Source organism: Trichosurus vulpecula, chromosome 5 (genome assembly GCF_011100635.1).
Source record: "Trichosurus vulpecula isolate mTriVul1 chromosome 5, mTriVul1.pri, whole genome shotgun sequence".
Classification (NCBI taxonomy): Eukaryota; Metazoa; Chordata; class Mammalia; order Diprotodontia; family Phalangeridae; genus Trichosurus; species Trichosurus vulpecula.
In genome coordinates this window covers 514,534-534,247 of record NC_050577.1, presented here as the reverse complement: position 1 = coordinate 534,247, position 19,714 = coordinate 514,534, and the positions used below count along the sequence as shown (strand labels likewise).

At 46.9% G+C, this 19,714-nt stretch overlaps 1 protein-coding gene across 4 annotated transcripts in view; it reads right to left on the bottom strand.

Moving 5' to 3' along the window:
• The window catches only part of PPP1R9A (protein phosphatase 1 regulatory subunit 9A), a 107,507-nt gene that overhangs the window by 42,053 nt on the left and 45,740 nt on the right, over positions 1 to 19,714 (bottom strand). For all 4 annotated transcript variants that reach the window (XM_036759930.1, XM_036759928.1, XM_036759932.1 and 1 more), the window contains exons 3-6: positions 8,704 to 8,836; positions 8,444 to 8,564; positions 5,943 to 6,047; positions 1,725 to 1,860 (exon numbers count right to left, since the gene is read on the bottom strand). In XM_036759930.1, the coding sequence (XP_036615825.1) occupies positions 1,725 to 1,860; positions 5,943 to 6,047; positions 8,444 to 8,564; positions 8,704 to 8,836 (495 nt within the window). The remainder of the gene's footprint in view (positions 1 to 1,724; positions 1,861 to 5,942; positions 6,048 to 8,443; positions 8,565 to 8,703; positions 8,837 to 19,714) is intronic.

The following is a 19,714-nucleotide window of genomic DNA, read 5'->3' as shown; positions in this document are numbered from 1 at the left end:
TCCTGGATGCCACAGGAGATCTGAGCTGAGTGCTGCAGAGAAGTGGGAAGGGGGGAGGGACCCAGAGGATCCCCATGAGTAGCAGGTGACAGGCTTTGCTAGAGGAGGCTGCTGGGCAGCTCACAGGGTGTGTGGGGGTGGCTCAAGGAGAGGTGGGATGACCCAGGAAGCCAATGATCACCAGATACTGCGGGCTGGCCTGGCAGCTTTAATTCACTCATGTAGGGGAAGGAACCTGGACAATGGGAAGAGGCTGGCTTCTCAAAGGAGCGAGGAAGACACCATTGGCGGCTCTGTGGAGTGGGGAAGAGCTCACAGCCACACAGAGGATCACAAGTTTGATGACACAAAACTTAAAAGGTTTTGCAACAAACAAATCCTATGTAGGAAGAATCAGCAGAAAAGCTGGTACCTAGAGAAAAAGTCTTTGGAGCAACCTTCTCTGACAAAGATTTCACTACCGAGATACACAAGTACCTGGTTCACATTTTTAAGATGGAGCCATCCCCCAGGAGAAAAAAGCCAAAGTGAGAACAGGCAGTTTTCTGAGAGAGAGAATCAAGCTGTCAAGAGGCACACAAAAAGCCATTCCACATCACTAGTAATAGGAGAGATGCAAAGTAAAGCACCTAGAGGTGCCATCTCCCACCCAAAAAGCTGACAGAGACAAAAGAGAAAAATGAGAAATGCCAGAGGGGCCGACATCCCAAGAGGAGCCGACATCCCGAGAGGGGCCGACATCCCGAGAGGAGCGGCAACTTTGCAGAATTCCTATTCTGGAAAGCAATCAGGAATTGGAGTTCCAATACGCGTGCCCTTTGACCCACTGATCCCTGAAGGAAACCAAGGGAAAAGGAAAGGATCTATAAGCACAGACACATCCCTAGTGGTTCTGCTCATGGCAGCCAAACTGAGAGACTAACGGGCATGCCACTCCCCGGGGAAAGGCTGAACCCCAAAGGTCCCTATGACCAGGTGCAGAGTGAAGCAGGCAGTACCAGGAGATGAGCGTCTACAGTGACAACAATAACAAAAAGAAAGACAACTTGGAAAATGCCTGAGTGTGGCCGGGTCCAGAGGACCAGAGATGAAACAGGCTGCCACCTCCCACCAGGAGGGGACCCTTAAAATGCAGAGATGCAGAGAGAGACAGAGCGGGCAGGTGGAGATGTGGCAGACTACAGCCATTGCTGGGGAGGGACATGGATTGGTATGCTTTTGCTAAATGGGGGAGGAGGTAGTGAGAAGTATGGATTTTTAAAAAATGCTTATTAACTGAAAAAACAAAAAAAAGAAAGTTTTTAGAAAGTAGCCCCACTTCTATTCCGCACTGACTTCTTCAGCTCTAGACCCCTGCCCTCACCCCCACCCCACCCCACCCTCCTCTTTGCCAAGGCTCTGCCTGTCACAGCAGTCCTCCCGCCTCCCCTCTGATCTTGTTTCCTCACTAGCTTTTTCACATATCATGATCGTCCACTTCTCCTGGATGTGACGGAAAGGACTTGCCTTGTGACTGTGGTCACAGGATACAGCTGCAAGGTTGGAAGAGATCTCAGAAGCCAACCTCCTTCCTTCTACAGATGAAGAAACTGAGGTGGGGTGTGCGCGGGGCTGGGATTTCCATCTGGACGCTCTGACTCAGGAGCACCCAGCACCCGACTTCCTGCAGCTGGGATCCCCCTGAGCCATGCCCACACCCCCACCCCAGCTGGAATCGGGCTCACCTCATCATCATCCGCGTCATACTGGCCATAATGCTGCTCCAGGAGCTCCCGCTGCCGCCTCTCCTGCTCCAGAGTCTGACTGATCAGCTGTGCCACCTCACTCACTTGTCCTGGCTTTTCTCGCCCAATCACAAACCTGTGGGGAGGCCAGGGAACACAAATATGGTCCCCACCCAATCACCCTGAAAGAGGCGGCCACTGGGCTCCAATACACAGTGCTGTCAAATGGGCCAAGGGTACAGGGGCATCCCAGGGGCTGAGGGCAGGGAAGGAGTGGATGGTACAACTGGGATGGTCACATGGGGGTTACTGGCTGGGTGGGGAGCCCCATGTTGTACAGTGATCAGAGGCCTCCAAGTGCTCTCACCAACTGGAACCCACTGCCCGGTCGCCACACTGCCCAGGCAATGTTCAGGGAGGGACGAGAAGGCCAAAAGGTGTAAAAACTTCCCAGGCTTGTGATGACACTGGCATGTCCATCATGAATGTGGGAGGACCATGGCAGACGCTGAGCGAGGATGGTCAGGGAATAGGCTACAACGGGCAGGGGAGAAGCCACAGCCGGAGGAACTTGCTTTACAAACAAGCTTGACAAAAGCCTGAGTACCCAAAAGAAGCACCAGACACTAACCTTGCCTGGGAGCCCCCCAGGGCAGCCCCTGCCTGCAGCCAAGGACTCATCCCCCTCCGGGGAGCCTTCCACATCTCTCCTAGGGAAGTGCTCTCCCCACTGATGGGTGCCTGCCCTCCTTGGCACCAGACACTAACCTTGCCTGGGAGTGCCCCAGGGCAGCCCCTGCCTGCGGCCAAGGACTCGTCCCCCTCGGCTCAACCCGGTGCCAGGGAGCCTTCCACATCTCTCCCAAGGAGGTGCTCTCCCCACTGGGGGGTGCCCACCCTCCTTGGCACCAGACACTGCTGCAGCCAGTCATTTTTCTGGTGAGCTTTCTCATAATTCTGTCACTGCCTTCTTAGCTTGACATTTTCCCAACAGGTCTCTGGCTGTTGGTGATTTTTATGGAGGCTGCATTTCCTAGATATTAGGGTAAATTCTCACAGAATATTGTGTGAGCTACGTCATTTACAATGCATCTTTTAGTGAACTCTCCTGAAACACACAGGGTTGGTCCAATGTGCTGGGATCACAACCAAGCTCATGCTGTCCTGGAGTCAGGACCAAGAAGCTGGCCATGCAGGATTCAGGGAGCACTGAGGTGCCAGAAGCATGCAGCTGGGTGATTTCCACAGGGGACAGAGCTGGTAACCCTCTCCTTCCCTCGAGGCCCTGATAATCACAGATGGCTCTCCAGCACCAATGAAAAAGAACGTCTCATGGAGGAATCAACAAGTCAGTCATCCAACAAGCAACCACTGAATTCCTACTGTATTCCTTCCACGGGGTGAGGCCCAATTGGAGGTGACAAGGATACAAGACCAGGGGTCATGCACAAGGGCACCCCTAGAGCTGTCCCAGGGGTTTCTCAGAGGTGCCACCCCAAAGGGCAGCAATCAGGGCTGCTTTTCAGCCCCTGCCACAAGTGCAAAAGAGCCTTGTGGTCCACACCCCAGTAGGGACTCTGGGGAGGAGGAGCCAGTCTCTCCATGAAGAGAAAGCTTAAGTTGAGTCACCTGCGGCAGTAGCTGGAAACACCTGTGAGCACTCACAAGAAGCTGGGATCCCCAGGACTTCGACATGGGCAGAGAGAAATGGGTGACCTGGAATTGCTCACATAATTGCCCTGGCATCCAAAAAAGGATCCAGGTGCTCAGGCTGCCTCAGCCAGGATCCTGAGGGAACTGGCCAAGAGTCCCGTCAACCAAAGTGGTTAAGGACAGACATGAAACACCGCCAGGAAACTAACTTCGTTCACTTGAAACAACCTAACCCTCAAAACAACAAGTACCACCTTCTACAGGCGCCTGTTCAAGAGTTCCCCACAACAAATCAATCACTAAGCCAGAAAATCACATGTGAGCAATGCAGCAAAATCCAGCAGTGATTTCTCTCAGACACAGATAAACTCTTCTAACACCTGCTTGTCCAAGGGCACACAGCACAAGACTGGGGCGCTAACCACGCTTCTCGCCAGCAGGACTTCTCACTGAGGTGAACACACAGCAAACCAGCAGGATCACCAAGATCATGTGTAGTACAAAGGGGAAGCAACCAGCTAAAGTCAGCAGAGTCTGAACTTAGAAAGACAAGAGGAACGATGGCAGAATAAAAGAACAGATTTCAGAACTGTATTGGCTAAGCTAGAACCTGGAAGGAATAGATACTATAGAAACTGTTGGTGAAGAAGCCCACCAGAGCAAAGTAAAAATTTGGAAGTAGCAGAGAATCAGGAAAGTTACCCAGAGCATCAACTAGTCTGGCTCAGGTGTCATGGCCAGTGAGTGGCTTGACAAGCTCGAATCAAGTCAGCTCACCAGCAGAAGTATCTGCTCTACGTAAAAGCTCCACTTGGCAAGGAACTTCTATGACGGTTCCTGAGACAGAAGGAAGACAGGAAAGTTTACTGTCTCAGAGCTGTGACCTTAGCAGGTTCTTCTGAGTGCCCACTCTCTCCTACGAATACCAACTACAATGGCTGAGAGAGTACGTCTGGACTGTGATGTATTAATTATCCCTGAATATGTTTAGAGCAATACCTGGGATGTTGTTACTATTACTTTTGCATTGGTGCTGAGTAAATTGTTCTGCTTAAGATCTAAGAATGTCACCCTTGTCAGTGGCCAATTTTGCCAGCACGCTGGTTGGGGCTCAAAATCTAGGCGTGACTTGGATGAATACATTCCTCTACAACAAGGTTCCTTGGGGGACTTGAAGGGAGCCTGAGCATAACTATGCAGTGGTGGTGCGTCTCTGGAGGCCCAGACCCAACAGCCTGGAGACAGGAATGCCACAGTGGGGGCGACTGCCCTAGGAACACCTGACATTTCCTTCTGCACCGGACTGAACAAACCTCCCACATGACAAGGGTCAACAAGTCAGCAGCGGATGTCCTACTAAGGGCCTGCAGACAGTGGGTCCACTCTTCCACCATTACTCTGGGTTAGCCCAGCTTCGTGGAATGTAGCCCCCTCAGCTCCCGGAAGGAGTACCTGATTAAAACCAGGGACAGCTGGAATTCCTTCCTGAGGTCCCCACTCAGTCCCAAGCCCAGAGTAGCCCTCATGGACAGCTCCATTCCCAGCTTCTCTTGGATGATGGATCTGTGCTCCTCTGGAGGATTACCAATCTGGACTTCAACAGTAGCAGGGGGGATAACTTGTCATCTATGTCTAGTAGACCGATGGCCACTCCAACCAGTAAGATGGAGCCCATAAGAAGGAGATCAAAAGCGATGGCCGCCAACAGCCATCAGCATAAGCCCCTTTGCACCAATCTCACTGAGAAGAGTGAGGCAGCGTGGGGTAATGGACAGAAAGTTGGCCTTGGCAGTCAGGCCAGCCTGCTGCCTCTAACACTGCATGTGGCCCTGAATGAACCTCCCTGGGGCCCCCCTCCTCAAGTGTAAAGTGGCAGCTGGATTTAGGATCCCATAATCACCACACCTGTGTGCTGGGGATTGCACGAAGTGCTGAGGATACAGACTAACACACAACAACCCCTGTCCTCAAGGAGCCCTCAGTGGACAGAGAACTTGACCAAAAAGGAACTGCAAAATATATATAAAGCAGTTTGTAGGGGGAGGACACTAGGGAACAGTGGAACCCAGGAAGGCTGTATGCAGAAGGTGGTGCTTGAACAAGACTCTGAAGGAAGCTGGGGGTTACAAGCAGGGGAAGCAAGAAAGGGCAGGCCAGGCGAGAGCTTGTGCGTGCACACGCACACACTTGCACATGTACACACACACATACACACACGCACCATCCTGTTTTATGTTGTGGAGAGAGGAAATGAGAAGTCACATGTAAACAAAGCCAGAAGGTCAATTTGGCTGGACCACAGAGAATGTGACGACAGTAAAGGCCAAATAGAAGGACTGGTATTGCATCCTGAAAGTCACAGGGAACCACCAGAGCTTCTGGGGCAGGAGAATGATGGGGGCCATTTTGATGTTTCTGGACTTGATAAAATGACTCAACTATAGGCATTTCAGCCCCAGTCATGGACCCAGAGGGCTCAAACACCTGCCCTCTCCTTCCTCCCAGCATCAGAAGCCAGGCAGCACCCCCTCCCACCAGAACAGTCAGCCTGCAGGAGGAGCTCACCTGACAGTGCCCTTGGTGTTCCGGAGGACCGTGGCAGCAAAGTTTTGAGTGACTCCCACCAGGCTGATGCCGTCCACCTCTACAATCTGGTCGTTGACCTGGATCCTTTCAAAGCAAGCACAGAAAAACCAGAACATGTTATTTTCCTTTGAAGAAACAGGGTTGGCCTAAATCCCTCATTTTTAAAGTAAAGAAGGCAGCAGGATTCATCTGGCTTTCTGGCTTGTTCCAGAACCCATTGAGAAAAGTCCATCCAACAGACAGGGCAGGGACATTCGCCTTTACTATGGGAAGAAGCCGCCAGAAATGTCATCGGAGACAACACTTCACTGGCCAAGAGTGAAGATTACATTCAGAGCTGCAGTGTGGGGGCACGGTGTGAAGGGCTTAGACCTGGGCACTTGTTGCTGCTCCTGCTTTTTAGTGAACACAGAAAGAAGCACCTGAGAAAATGATATGAATTTATTTACACAGGGCCCCTGCCCTGAGACTTCATAGATGTCATTGCAACTGATCCCTGCTACAACCTGGGGGGATGGGAGGAGGTAAGTGCCACTATCATCCTCATCTTACAGTTCAGACAACTGAGGCAGGCAGGGGTCAGGTGACTTGCCCAGGGTCACACAGCTAGCAAGTGTCTGGGGCTCTATCAGAACTCAGGTCTTCCTGACTCCAGGCTCAAGCTCTGTCTACCGCGCCATCCGGCCACCCTTCCTCCACCACACCGCCAGTCACCCTCCATCCACTGGGCCACTCGGCCTCCCTCCATCCACCAGCCGCCAGGCTGCCCTCCCTCCACCAGGCTGCCCGGCTGCCCTCTGTCCACTGCACCACCTATCAAACAAGAACATATGTAACGTTCTTAGCACAGTGCCCACCGCAAAGCAAGCGCCATGTAAATGCTGACTCTCTCCCTTCCTCTCCTTGCAAAATGGCCAAAGTACAGGTGTGTCTGTGCGTGCACATGGCAGTCATCACTGCCTGTCCTTGCCACATCCTCGCTTAACAGAGAAATGAGTTTTCATAGGCAGGATTCAGGGACAAGCCAGCTGGTAAGAAAACTAAGACAAGTGTAAAGGAAGCTAGGTGGACTTCATGTTCCAAGCTCTCCAGGGACACAAGGACTGGACACCTCTCCCCAGGAAGGGTGGAGGGCAAGTGAGAGGGCTGAAAGCTGGGGAAGGGGGGCAGGGCCAGGGCTGCGTGCTAGGGTTGGGGGTGCAGTAGCAATTTAGATTTTGATAGCTGAACACACTGTGACACCTGCACTCTGAGTTTGTCTTTGGGAAGACCCCAACAGGGGATCGGTGAAGTTTTGGGATGGTGAGGCTCCATGTTGTGATATTATGTATCGAATGCTTTGCTGCTGTCATGAATTGGGCAGATGGTTTATGGAATCTAGTTCTCTGGTATCTGAATAAATGGTTTACTTCTTCTGCCTTCCATGTGGAGAGTCTCGTATACTTTGCGATACAGAACCACATGGGAATTTTGACAATTATCATCTACATTGTTATTAATGCCTTACTGATACACCCATGGAGCTGCCCACAGAGCTACCCGCAGAGCCCCCACAGAGATGCCCACAGAGCCACCTACAGAGCCACCCACAGAGCCCCCACAGAGCCACCCACCAAACCCCTAAGAAGCCATCCTGGGCTGCAGCCACAACGCCCACTCATCCCCAGGCAGGGTCACAGACTCCAAGTCCTCGGTTGTACCAGGGGGAAACTGAGGCCCAGTGAGATTAGAGATCCTGACTCAACAACTCAGAGGTGGGAGCCTGAGAGTTACTGTTCCCATTTTACAGAAGGGCCAACTGATGGCAGTGAAGTCCCAGGGCCGAGGCTCCAAGGCAGGGCTTTGGGTCCCAAGAAACTCAGCAAAGAACCAAGTGATTCTCAAGAATTTTGCCCAAAGGGGACCAAATACAGCCTCAGAAGATGGAGCCTCCTAAGGCCATCTTCAAAGGCTGGAGCTGAATACTGTCTGGGGCCTGGGGCCCGATGCCAAGATGCCCCAAAGTTGTAGGCACAAAATGGATGTCCCTAGAGGACTGAGCCCAGAAACAAGTGCCCAGCAAAGAACCCAGGAATGGGCCAGGGCCCAGGGAGACACAGCCAATCCTTCACAGCCCCAAAGGGCTGAGCGTGTCCAAGAATGGATCTAAGGTGGGCCTGGCCTGATCTGGTTACCACCTGCATACCTGGAGGGACTCTCTGCACCAGCAAGATCACTGGCCCGTCGGAGATGCCAAGCAGTCTTGGAAAACAGAAAAATACACCTTTGAACGCGTGCACATGCATACACTTGCACATGTACACACACACATACACACACGCACCATCCTAAGGGGCAGCCCCCTGTTAGCCCTCTGTCCACTGCAGGGCGTCCCCAGCCACAAGACAGCCCTGACCCAGACAGACTGCAGACCCTGTTCGAGCCTGCCTCGGCTCCCCAAGCCAGGACTCTGAAGACTGACCTAGAAGGGGGAAGCTTACCGACCATCCAGCTGGGCTGCACCGCCATCGGTCACCGTCTTAACAAAGATCCCCAGCTTCTCCAGCCCTGCGTCAGCCCCCACACCCATGCCGATGATGCTGATGCCCAGTCCATCCTCATCTGGGGAGAAAAGGGAACATTCTGGATGGGCAGAAGCCCACGGGGGACTGAGCCACCCCAACTTCACCCAGTGCCACCCCCGCCCTGCTCAAGGCTGGGGCACGCATGGGATGTCAGTATAATAGGAGAGTGCTCCTACCTTTATCCAGCTCCACTGGGAAAAGGTCCAGCTTCTCCACTCGCTTCTCCAGCTCGTACTCCGCAGATGCCGCCACCGGGTCCACATCATCATTTCTCCGGTCGTAATCTTCATTGGAGTATGTGTGGAAAACCTGCAGACAGGGAGACACTAGCGGGTCATTGGAGAGGCTCCTCAGGACCAAGGGAGAGAAACTGTGGTTCTGGGGCAATAGGGAAGCCACCAGATTCTGGGGTGAACTTTAGCCCCAAGACTTTCAGAGACCGCCCGTCTCTGGCTCCAGGTCAGCCTAGGGGAGGAAGAGACAGACAGAGACTCAGAGGAAAAGCAGGTGGAGGAAGGAGAGAGAAGAGAGAACTGGGCCGAGGATGAAGGCAGCAGAGAGATTGAGGCCAATGGGGTCAGGGGCCAACAACTGCCTGAGGCTGAATGAGGGAGGGGAGGGCAGAGAAAGCTTGGCCGTGGTTAGAGGGGGCTGATCTCCCACAGAAGAAGGAAGAGGAGACCAGGGTCCCTTGGAGACAAGAGGGAGAGGATAGCCCGTGGCCCCTGCAAGTCAGTTAGGGAGAAACAACAGCCTGAAGCTGGATCACAGGGATTTGTGAGGCCCCAGGGTCATCCTTCATGGCCACAGAGCAGCCTGTGAGAAGTAGAGGAAGAGGCAGGTGTGGGGAGATAAGTTTGGAAGGACCAGGGGGCCAAGCTCCCAGAGCAGGGGCAGACTCTAGCATCAAGCCTGGAAAGGGAGGAAAATGAAGGCAGAAGAGTTGGAAGGACCCTGAAAGAAGCCTCACCAAGTATTTGAGTTATTCAGAACTGAAGAGACTAGAATTGGCCTTGGGTGTGACCTGGCATCTGAACCTGCGGGAAATGTGAACAAAGCTTGGAGGTGGGAGATGGAATGTCTGGGAAGAGCCAGCAGACCAGTTGGACAGGCATGAAGAGTTTGTGCAATGAGATGGGCAAGGCAGGGGGCTCTCCGCAGTCTTTGGCCCTGTCAATCACTGACTTTGCCTTCTCTCTCTGGTTCTCCTCCCACCTCTCTGAATGCTCCTCCTCCATTTCCTCAGCCAGATCTTTTTCCAGGTCTCACCTGCTAACAATGGGTCACCTCTTGCTCCCCTGCCCCTACTCTGCCCTGGGCCTTCTGCTTCTCCCTCTGTACTCCTTGCTTTCCCTGGTGAGCTCATCAGCTCCCTCACCTCTACCTGTTCTGCCTCAATCTCCCTGCCAACCTCCAGCCCTGCAACTCCACCTGTCTTCCAGGTATCTTGAACTGGACGTCCAACAGATGTCTGAAACTCAGGATGTTCAAAGCAGAGCTTGTGATCTTCCTCCCTAAATCTTCCCTCAGTCCCTGTCCGCCTTCCTGTCCTCTTTGCCCTACCTGCTATCCCTGCCCTAAGCCTGCTCCTCAGAACTTTACCACTCAGGGTCCTCATCTGTAGAATGAAATAAAATAGCACCCACCTCCCAGGGCCCTATGACCACAGGGTATTGTCCTAGGGATGCCCCCTCCAGGGAGGCTTCCTCAAAGTCCATCGTGGACTGCCCTTCTTCCTAAGAGCCAATGAAGTGCCAGGTGACTGACTGTATGCTGTTCCCCTCGTGGACCCTCCACATCAGGTGGTCCCACATCTGGCCCTACAATCCTCTTCCACCCTGCATCGAGCCAGCACCAGCTTCTATGAGAGGCCTTTCCTGCTCTGCTCCTCTGTCCAGGGGTGAGCACCCCCCTCTTCTAGAATCCCTCAGTCCTTCCTCGCACCTACTTCTCTATGCAGAAGATGCTCCCCAGGCATCAGATGCTGGCTCTCTGCACTTCTCCCCTAATCCCCAGTGGCTGGCACACGGAAAGTATTACTATTAATCAGCAGTAATAAATTAATTTCTCCTGAATGAATGAGGAAAGTGGTGCCAGCAACAGAAAAAGAGAAGTCAGAAGGTGGGGGGGTGGGGAGCGGGCAGTGCTAAGTGGGACTAGAGCCCAGGAGAGATTCTAGGGAGGAATCCCTAGATATGGGCATGGTCCTCGATGAGATGAGAAATGGGAGCAGGTAATGTTACTGAGAGGAGCCAGGGTAGCCTGGAGCCTGAGAAGGAGCAGTCAGATGGCTAGCTGGCTGGCTGTGTTGGGGAACAAGAAGAGATGACATTGTCCAAAGATGGACCCTGAAAAGGCCCCTGGAGGCCTGAGAGAAGACAACTGAAGAAAACTGGAAGTCAAACTGCCAAGGATCTAGGGGAGAGTGCGAAGAAAGGCAGGGGACAGATCCTTTCCAGGAGGGTGTCTGTAAATGGGAGAAGAGGTCAAGGAGGACAGCTTGAGGAGAGCTGTGTAAGGATGGGTGTGTCTGAGGGGAAGGAAACAGTGAATAAAGAAAGACCGACAGGAGAGCCAGGGAACACATGATCAGGCAGGGCCCAAATGGAAACGACAGGGACAGGACCAAGGTCACCTGGAAGGGCCAGTTTACACCCTGTTGGTTTTAGATGCTGGAGATAGCTGGCAGCAGGCTAGTGGGCAAAAGGGCCACTGCTGGGGTTTGGAGAGAAAAGGGAAGGTTTGTAATCACCACTGTGAGGAGTTTGAGGGTCAATCAGAAAAGAATCAATGCTTTGCCAAGTGACAAGCAAAAGATGAAATGACGGAGGAAACAAAGGTTTGATCTTCCAAGCGTATTGGTTAAGCAGTGCATACCTACTGCCCAACAAATTGCAACCACACCTCTTCAGCTTAGGGCTGAACCCCAAATACAGAGGGTGACAGATTTTATACATAAAAAAAATTAATCGAATAAAACTAATTAATTAAAGCAATTAGCAAGGATACAAATTAGATAATCTGATTTCTGATTGGAGGAAAGATTAGGGACTTTCCAAGTCAAGAGTGGGTGAGTGAACTGGTGCAATTCCCTGAAATCAGAAGCTGCTCCACTCCTCCCAAGTGTCTGTAAACAATCAAACGAACATGGGGCCAGTTTTCAGATAAGACATGTGGGTTACTTGAGATGAACAAGTGCGAAAAAACTCCCTGCATCAATCCTTGGATCTGACAATGTTTCTGATCAGCATAACCAAGTTCCTTGGATCTCTAAGCAGCTGGTAGGGGTGGTCCAGCTTCCCAGCCACACAGGGATGTGTTCAAAAAGTGCAACAGAGTTTTCTCATAATTCCCACAATAAGGTTTTCTCACAAGACAGACACTGGCCTAGACCCATAATTAAACAGAAAGGGAACTGAGCTGGCTCCAGAACTGAGTCATAAGATGGAGTCAGGAGTGCTCCAGGCTAGGAGAAAGATGGGCACCTGAAATTGGCGGAAATCCCCAGGCCTCCCAACACAGGACGGGAGTCTGTTGAAGTCACAAGAGGCAGCAGCACAATGCTTCCAGCCGTGAGACATCTACTCCTAAGGCTTACAGTCCAAAGATTTGAAAAGCATCTTCTTGAACTTCCAGGAGACATAATGGCCAGGTAAACGGCTCTAATATTCCCTCCCTCCCTGACCCAGAGAATTCCTCAGGAAAAATGCTAGAAGAGAAGAGACAGAAGTGGGGCTTCAGTGCCCCAGCACTGGAAGTTCCTGAGTCCCAGAGGGGCAGAGCCAGCAGGGGTCAACAGCAGGGGCCTAGATGTACCTTTGCACAGCCAGGGGAAGCAGCAGACACAAGCACAGATAATAAACAGCTAAGACCATTACTGAAGAGCAACAGTGCTGGAGAGCAGCCCCAGGCGAAAAGGAAACTTCAGGCAGCCAGACCCCTCTCCCACACCTCAGGAAACTGAAGGCTATAATACACAAAGCCAGTAACTAGACTCACAATCCCCAGAACAAGAAACCTAAGATGGCGATCCCTGAGCCCCAAAAGCAGAAATCCACCGTACAGCCAGGAAAAAGCTAACCAACATGAAGAAGAACACAAAAAAACCGAGGACCATTGATTCTTTTTATGGAGACAGGGATGAACAAAATACCAATTCAGAAGAGGATAGCACTGACACCATACCCACATCTGATACCTCAAAAGGGAATGTGAACTGGTCCCAAGCCAAAAAGCATTACTGGAAGAACTAAAGGAGGATTTTAAAAACCAAATTAGGGAGGTAAAAGAAAAAATGGAAAAAAAACCCCACTGATGAAATCAAGTCCTGGAAAAATAAGATTGGCAAAATGGCTATGGAGATTCAGAATCTAAATAGAGAAAATGACACCCTGAAAGATAAAAATCAACCAATTGGAAAAGGAGACTCAAAAGCAAAATGAAGACAGCAACTCATTAAAAATTAGAATTGAGCAAGTGGAAGCTAATGACTCTATGAGATATCAAGAAGTAGTCAAATAAAATGTAAAGAATGAAAAAATAGAAGAAAATGTGAAATATCTGATTGGAAAAACAACTGACATGGAAAACAGATCCAGAAGAGACAATTTAAGAATTGTTGGTCTACCAGAAATCCACGATGAAAAAGAGTCTTGACAGTGTTTTCGAAGAAATTATCAAAGATAACTGCCCAGAGGTCCTAAAATCAGAGGGTAAAATAGTCATTGAAAGAATCCACCGATCACCCCCTCAAAGAGATCCCATCGAAAACTCCAAGAAATATTATAGCCAAATTTCAGAATTACAAAGTCAAGGAGAAAATACTGCAAGCAGCCAAAAAGAAACAATTCAAATATCGTGGAACTATAGTCAGGATAATGCAGGATCTTTCAGCTTCTACATTAAATGACAGGAGAAACTGGAATATGATATTCCGAAGGGCAAAGGAGCTGGGACTACAACCAAGGATCAACTACCCAGCAAAACTGAGCACACTTTTTCAGGCAAAGAGATGGACATTCAATGAAATAAGGGAATTCCAGACCTTCCTGATGAAAAGGCCAGAACTCAATGGAAAATTTGATCTTCAAATACAAAACTCAAGAGAGACATAAAAAGGTAAACAGGGGGAAAAAACCCCCACAAACCTTATTAATCAATAAGGGCAAACTATTTACATCTTTATGTAGGATTATGTCACCTTATGTATGTTATATATATACATATATATATATACATATGTCAATCTTGAGAATAGTACAGTTATTATGAAAATTGAAAGGGATACACATAGACTGTGGATATCTGTATAAAACAACTGATATAAGGATAAAAAACATAATTAAGAGATGTAAAGGGAGGGTTCTGAGAGAAGATGTAAGGAGGTAGTAGAAAAGGGCAAATTACATCAAATGAATAGGCACAAAAACACATTATAGTAGAGGGAAAGTAGGGAGGTAGAAGAGCAGTATTTGAGCTTTACTCTCATTGGATTTGGTTGAAGAAGGGAATAGCATACCCTGATAAGTATAGACATCTAACTTGTCCTACAGGCAGTAGGAGTGGAAAGGGGAAAAAGAAAGAGGGGGTGGTCAGAAGAGAGGGAAGAAGTAGCAAGTGGAAAATGGTAAGATAAGGGAGGGGAATCAAGAGGGAGGGTAAACTGAGGAAGGCAGCAGTCAAAAGCAAAACTTTGTTGAGGAGTGGAAGGGGAAAGGGAGAAATAAAAGCATAAACAGGGGGAAAATAGGATGGAGAAAAAGACACAGATAGTAATCATAACTGTGAACGTGAATGGGATGAACTCTCCCATAAAACGGAAGCAGGTAGCAGAACGGATTAAAAACCATAATCCTACAAATGCTGTTTACAAGAAACACATTTGAAACAGGGGGATACACACAGGGTAAAGGTAAAAGGCTGGAGCAAAATATATTGCACTTCAGCTAAAGTAAAAAAAAGCAGGTGTAACAATCCTAATCTCAGACAAAACAAAAGTAAAGCTAGATCTAACCAAAAGAGATAAGAAAGGACACTACATCCTGCTAAAAGGTACCATAAACAATGAAGCAATATCATTGTTTAACATATGCACCAAGTGGTATGGCATGCAAATTCCTAGCAAAGAGGTTAAGGAAGTTACAGGAAGAAATAGACAACAAAACTACAATAATGGGAGACTCAACCTCCCCCTCTCTGAACTTGATAAATCTAACCTCAAAATAAACAAGAAAGAAGTTAAGGAGGTGAACTGAATTTTAGAAAAGGCAGATATGATAGACCTCTGGAGAAAACTGAAAGGGGATAAAAAGGAATATACTTTTTCCTCAGTGGTACATGGCACATACTCAAAAATTGACCATGGACTAGGGCATAAAAACCTCACAATCAAGTGTAGAAAGGCAGAAGCAGTCAAAGCATCCTTTTCAGATCACAATGCAATATAAATTCTTTGTAATAAAGAACCGTGAAAAAATAAAAATTAATTTGAAACTAAATAATCTAATTCTAAAGAATGAGTGGGCCAAAGAACAGATCATAGAAATAATTAATAACTTCATTCAAGACAGTGACAATAATGAGACCAAAAAAAACCCCAAAACAAAAAGAGAAAAAAAAGGGGGGGGGGAAGGAGAGCATAAAGTGTGCCTCAATCTGCATTCAGACTCCATAGTTCTTTTTCTGGATGAAGATAGCTCTCTCCAGAATGAGTCCTTTGGAGTTGTCTTTGCACCTTGTATTGCTGAGAAAAGCAAAGTCTATCAGGGTTAGTCATCACAGAATCAATATATCTGTGGTTGTGCGTAATGTTCTCCTGGTTCTGTTCCCCTCACTCAGCATTATATCATGTAGGTTTTTCCAGGTTATTATGAAGTCCATATCATCTCCATTTTTTATAGCACAATAGTATTCCATTACCTTCATATACCACAACTTGTTCAGCCATTCCCCAATTGATGGGCATCCCTTTGATTTCCAATTCTTTGCTACTACAAAAAGAGCTGCTATAAATATTTTTGTACATACGGGTCCTTTTCCCACTTGTGTGATCTCTTTGGGATACAACCCTAGAAGTGGCATTGCTGGGTCAAAGGGTATGAACATTTTTATAGCCCTTTGGGCATAGTTCCAAATTGCTCTCCAAAATGGCTCGATCAGCTCACAACTCCATCAGCAATGTAACAACGTTCCAATTTTCCCACATCCTCTCCAGCATTTATCATTTTCCTGTTTTGTCATGTTAGCCAATCTGACAGGAGAGATGTGGTACCTAAGAGTTGTTTTGATTTGCATTTCTCTAATCAGCAATGATTTAGAGCATTTGTTCACATGACAAAAGATATCTTTAATTTCTTCCTCTGAAAACTGCTCGTTCATATCCTTTGACCATTTCTCAATTGGGGAATGACTTTTATTCCTATAAGTTTGGCTCAGTTCCCTGTATATTTTAGAGATGAGGCCTTTATCAGAGACACTGGTTGTAAGGATTTTCTCCCAATTTTCTGCTTCCCTCCTAATCTTTGTCGCATTTGTTTTTTTATACAAAAACATTTCAATTCAACATAATCAAAATTATCTATTTTGCATTTTGTAATGTTCTCTATCTCTTGTTGCGTCATGAATTCTTTGTTTTTCCATAAATCTGATAGGTAAACTATTCTTTGCTCTCCCAAATTGCTTATAGTATCAGCCTTTATTCCTAAATCAAACCCATTTTGACTTTATATTTGTATATGGTGTAAGACATTGGTCTATGCCCAGTTTCTGCCCTACCATTTTCCAATTTTCCCAGCAGTTTTTGTGGAATAGTGAGTTGGATTCTTCAGGTTTATCAAAGAGTAGCTTGCTACAGTCTTACGCACCTATCCTATTCCACTGATCCATAACTGCTTCTTGGCCAGTACCAGGCGGTTTTGATGACTGCTGCTTTACAGTATAGTTTAATATCTGCTAAGGCTAGGCCACCTTCCCTAGCATTTCTTTTCATTATTTCCCTAGATATTCTAGACCTCTATTGCTTCCAGATGGATTCCGTTATTATTTTACCCGCCTCTGTAAAATGATTTTTTGGTAGTTCAATTGGTATCACACTGAATAAATACATTTAGGTAAAACTGTCATTTTTATTATATTAGCTCAGCCTGACCATGAGCAACAGATATTTTTCCATTTATTTAGATCTGATTTTATTCGTGTGAAAAGTGGTTCATAACCATGTTCATATAAGCCCTGGGTTTGTCTTGGGAAGTAGACTCCCAAATATTTTATAGTGTCTACAGTTACTTCGAATGGAATTTCTCTTTCTATCTCTTGCTGTTGGGCTTTGTTAGTAATGTATAGGAATGCCGAGGACTTATGTGGGCTTATTTTATATCCTGCAACTTTGCTGAAGTTGTTTTTTATTTCAAGTAGTTTTTTAGTTGACTCTCTAGGATTCCCTAAGTAAATCATCATTTCATCCGCAAAAAGTGATAATTTAGTTTCTTCTTTGCCTATTCTAATTCCTTCAATTTCTTTTTCTTCTCTTATTGCTACAGCTAACATTTCTAGTACCAAATTGAATAGTAGGGGTGATAATGGACATCTTTGTTCCCCCCCCCCCGATCTTATTGGGAATGCATCTAGCTTACCCCCATTACAAATAATGCTTGTTGACAGTTTTAGGTAGATGCTATTTATAATTTTAAGGAAGGCTCCATTTATTCCTATGCTTTCTAGTGTTTTTAATAGGAATGGGTGCTGTATTTTGTCAAAGGCTTTTTCTGCATCTATTGAGATGATCATATGGTTTCTTCTGGTTTTGTTGTTGATATGATCAGTTATGCTGATAGTTTTCCTAATATTGAACCAGCCTTATATTCCTGGAATAAATCCTACTTGGTTGTAGTGTATTATTCTCGTGATAAGTTGCTGCAATCTTTTTGCTAATATATTTTTTTAAATTTTTGCATCAATATTCATTAGGGAAATTGGTCTATAATTTTCTTTCTCTGTTTTGACTCTACCTGGTTTGGGTATTAGTACCATATTTGTGTCACAAAAAGAATTTGGTAGGACTCCTTCTCCACCTATTTTCCCAAACAGTCTATAAAGTATAGGAATTAATTGTTCTTTAAATGTTTAATAAAATTCATATGTAAAACCATCTGGCCCTGGAAATTTTTTTCCTAGGGAGTTCATTGATGGCTTGCTCAATTTCTTTTTCTGAGATGGGGTTATTTAGACATTTTACTTCCTCTTCTGTTAACCTGGGCAATTTGTTTTTGTAGATATTCATCCATATCCCTAAGGTTGTCAAATTTATGGGCATACAATTGGGCAAAATAATTCCTAATTATTGTTTTGATTTCCTCTTCATTAGAGGTGAATTCACCCTTTTCATTTTTGATACTGGCAATTTGATTTTCTTCTTTCTTTTTTTTAATCAAATTGACCAAAGGTTTACCAATTTTATTGTTTTTTTTTTTCATAAAACCAGCTCTTTGTTTTATTTATTAATTCAATACTTTTCTTGGTTTCAATTTTATTAATGTCTCCTTTGATTTTAGTATTTCTAATTTGGTATTTAATTGGGGATTTTCAATTTGTTCTTTTTCTAGCTTTTTCAATTGCATGCCCAACTCACTGATCTCCTGTTTCTCTATTTGTTTCAGCAATCCGGCCAGCAGCTGTTGTGGGGGGTGAAAGACCAACACAAGCCCAGCAACAAGAACACTACCAACACGCTGCAAAAGCACAGGTTCTTTTGATCTGCTTTAGTAAAGAAAGCAACGTTAAGGGGTTGACAAGCTTACTTTAATCCAGCATACAAATATCACTCACTTAGTTCAGGGGGAAAAGCCAGCACCCTGAACTTCAGAACAAATACAAAGTACAAACATCGACAGACAGACCTTGTCTGATTCAAATCCCAATACATAGTTACCAGAGTTTAACAAAGTCTCAGCATCCGGGTTTACTGAGCTGGAGGGCTCTTAGCTACAGCTGCCCGGAGTCTCCGGATCAGCACCACCGCAAGTGAGAGCCCTCAACAAATTACAAACATCGACAGACAGACCCAATACAGATTCATAGTTACCAACATCTAGGTTCAGCCCAGAAGCTCATAAGGAGGGCTGGCCCAGAGTCACCCGCGCCACCACCGCTGTGGGTAAGAGCTCCAAAGAAGATAAAACCAACCCCTGGTTTTCTGTCTTTTTCAGGGTCAGGGGTGAGTCACACATGCGACTCACCCACGTGACCTAGAATCGTCACAGAGGCGACTTAAACCCACGTGGTCTAAAAGCCTCTGCTGTCCCAGACACGTCACTCAAACTCATGCGTAAACTAGGCCCTCCCCTGAGACAAGGAGGCACCAAGGACGCCCAACTCTAATCAAGGAAGCAAAGGCCGAACTCTTCAAGGGCGCCGGGTTGAACTGAGCGCTAAGAGCCCATTCTGCTCACCAGCGCACTATTTCATTCATGCGAGCATTTAGAGACAGAAAACTTCCCCTAAGAACGGCTTTTGCCGCATCCCATGAGTTTGGTATGTTGTCTCGTTATTGTCATTCTCTTGAATGAAGTTATTACTTGTTTCTATGAGTCGTTCTTTACCCTTCCCCTTCCTCCTAGGCACAGGCTGGGAACCTGCAGCAGTTCTCAGATTCATGTCAACTTCAGAAAACCATCTGTATCGCCAATCATGGTAGCCCACCTGAGGACTGCGGCTGCGAATAACTTCAAGGGTCCAGTCGCGTGGCATAATGAACTCTCTATTTATTCAGCAATAAACCAAAGCATTATTCGATAAAGCATAGCATAACATCCATGGCAACATCCTTAAGCAAAACATATCATATATATATATATATACACATATATATGTATGCATGTGTGAGTATATATATATGTGTGTATGTGTATATATATGTGTATATACATATATGTATGTATATATATGTATGTGTATATATATATATATCACTCAATATATCATATGGTGCATAGTATATATCATTGTATTCAGTAGCATTTCCCAAAATACTTGTTTATACAGCAGGGGGTCCCAGGCTAAGGTCTCCCTCAGCACAACACATCCTTAAGGGGTAGCAGAAAACATCACACCATCCACCCCTAGGTCACAGCACGAACATCACACTAGACAGTATACTGTGTCATTGTCACTGACGTCATCGCACTCCCAAAT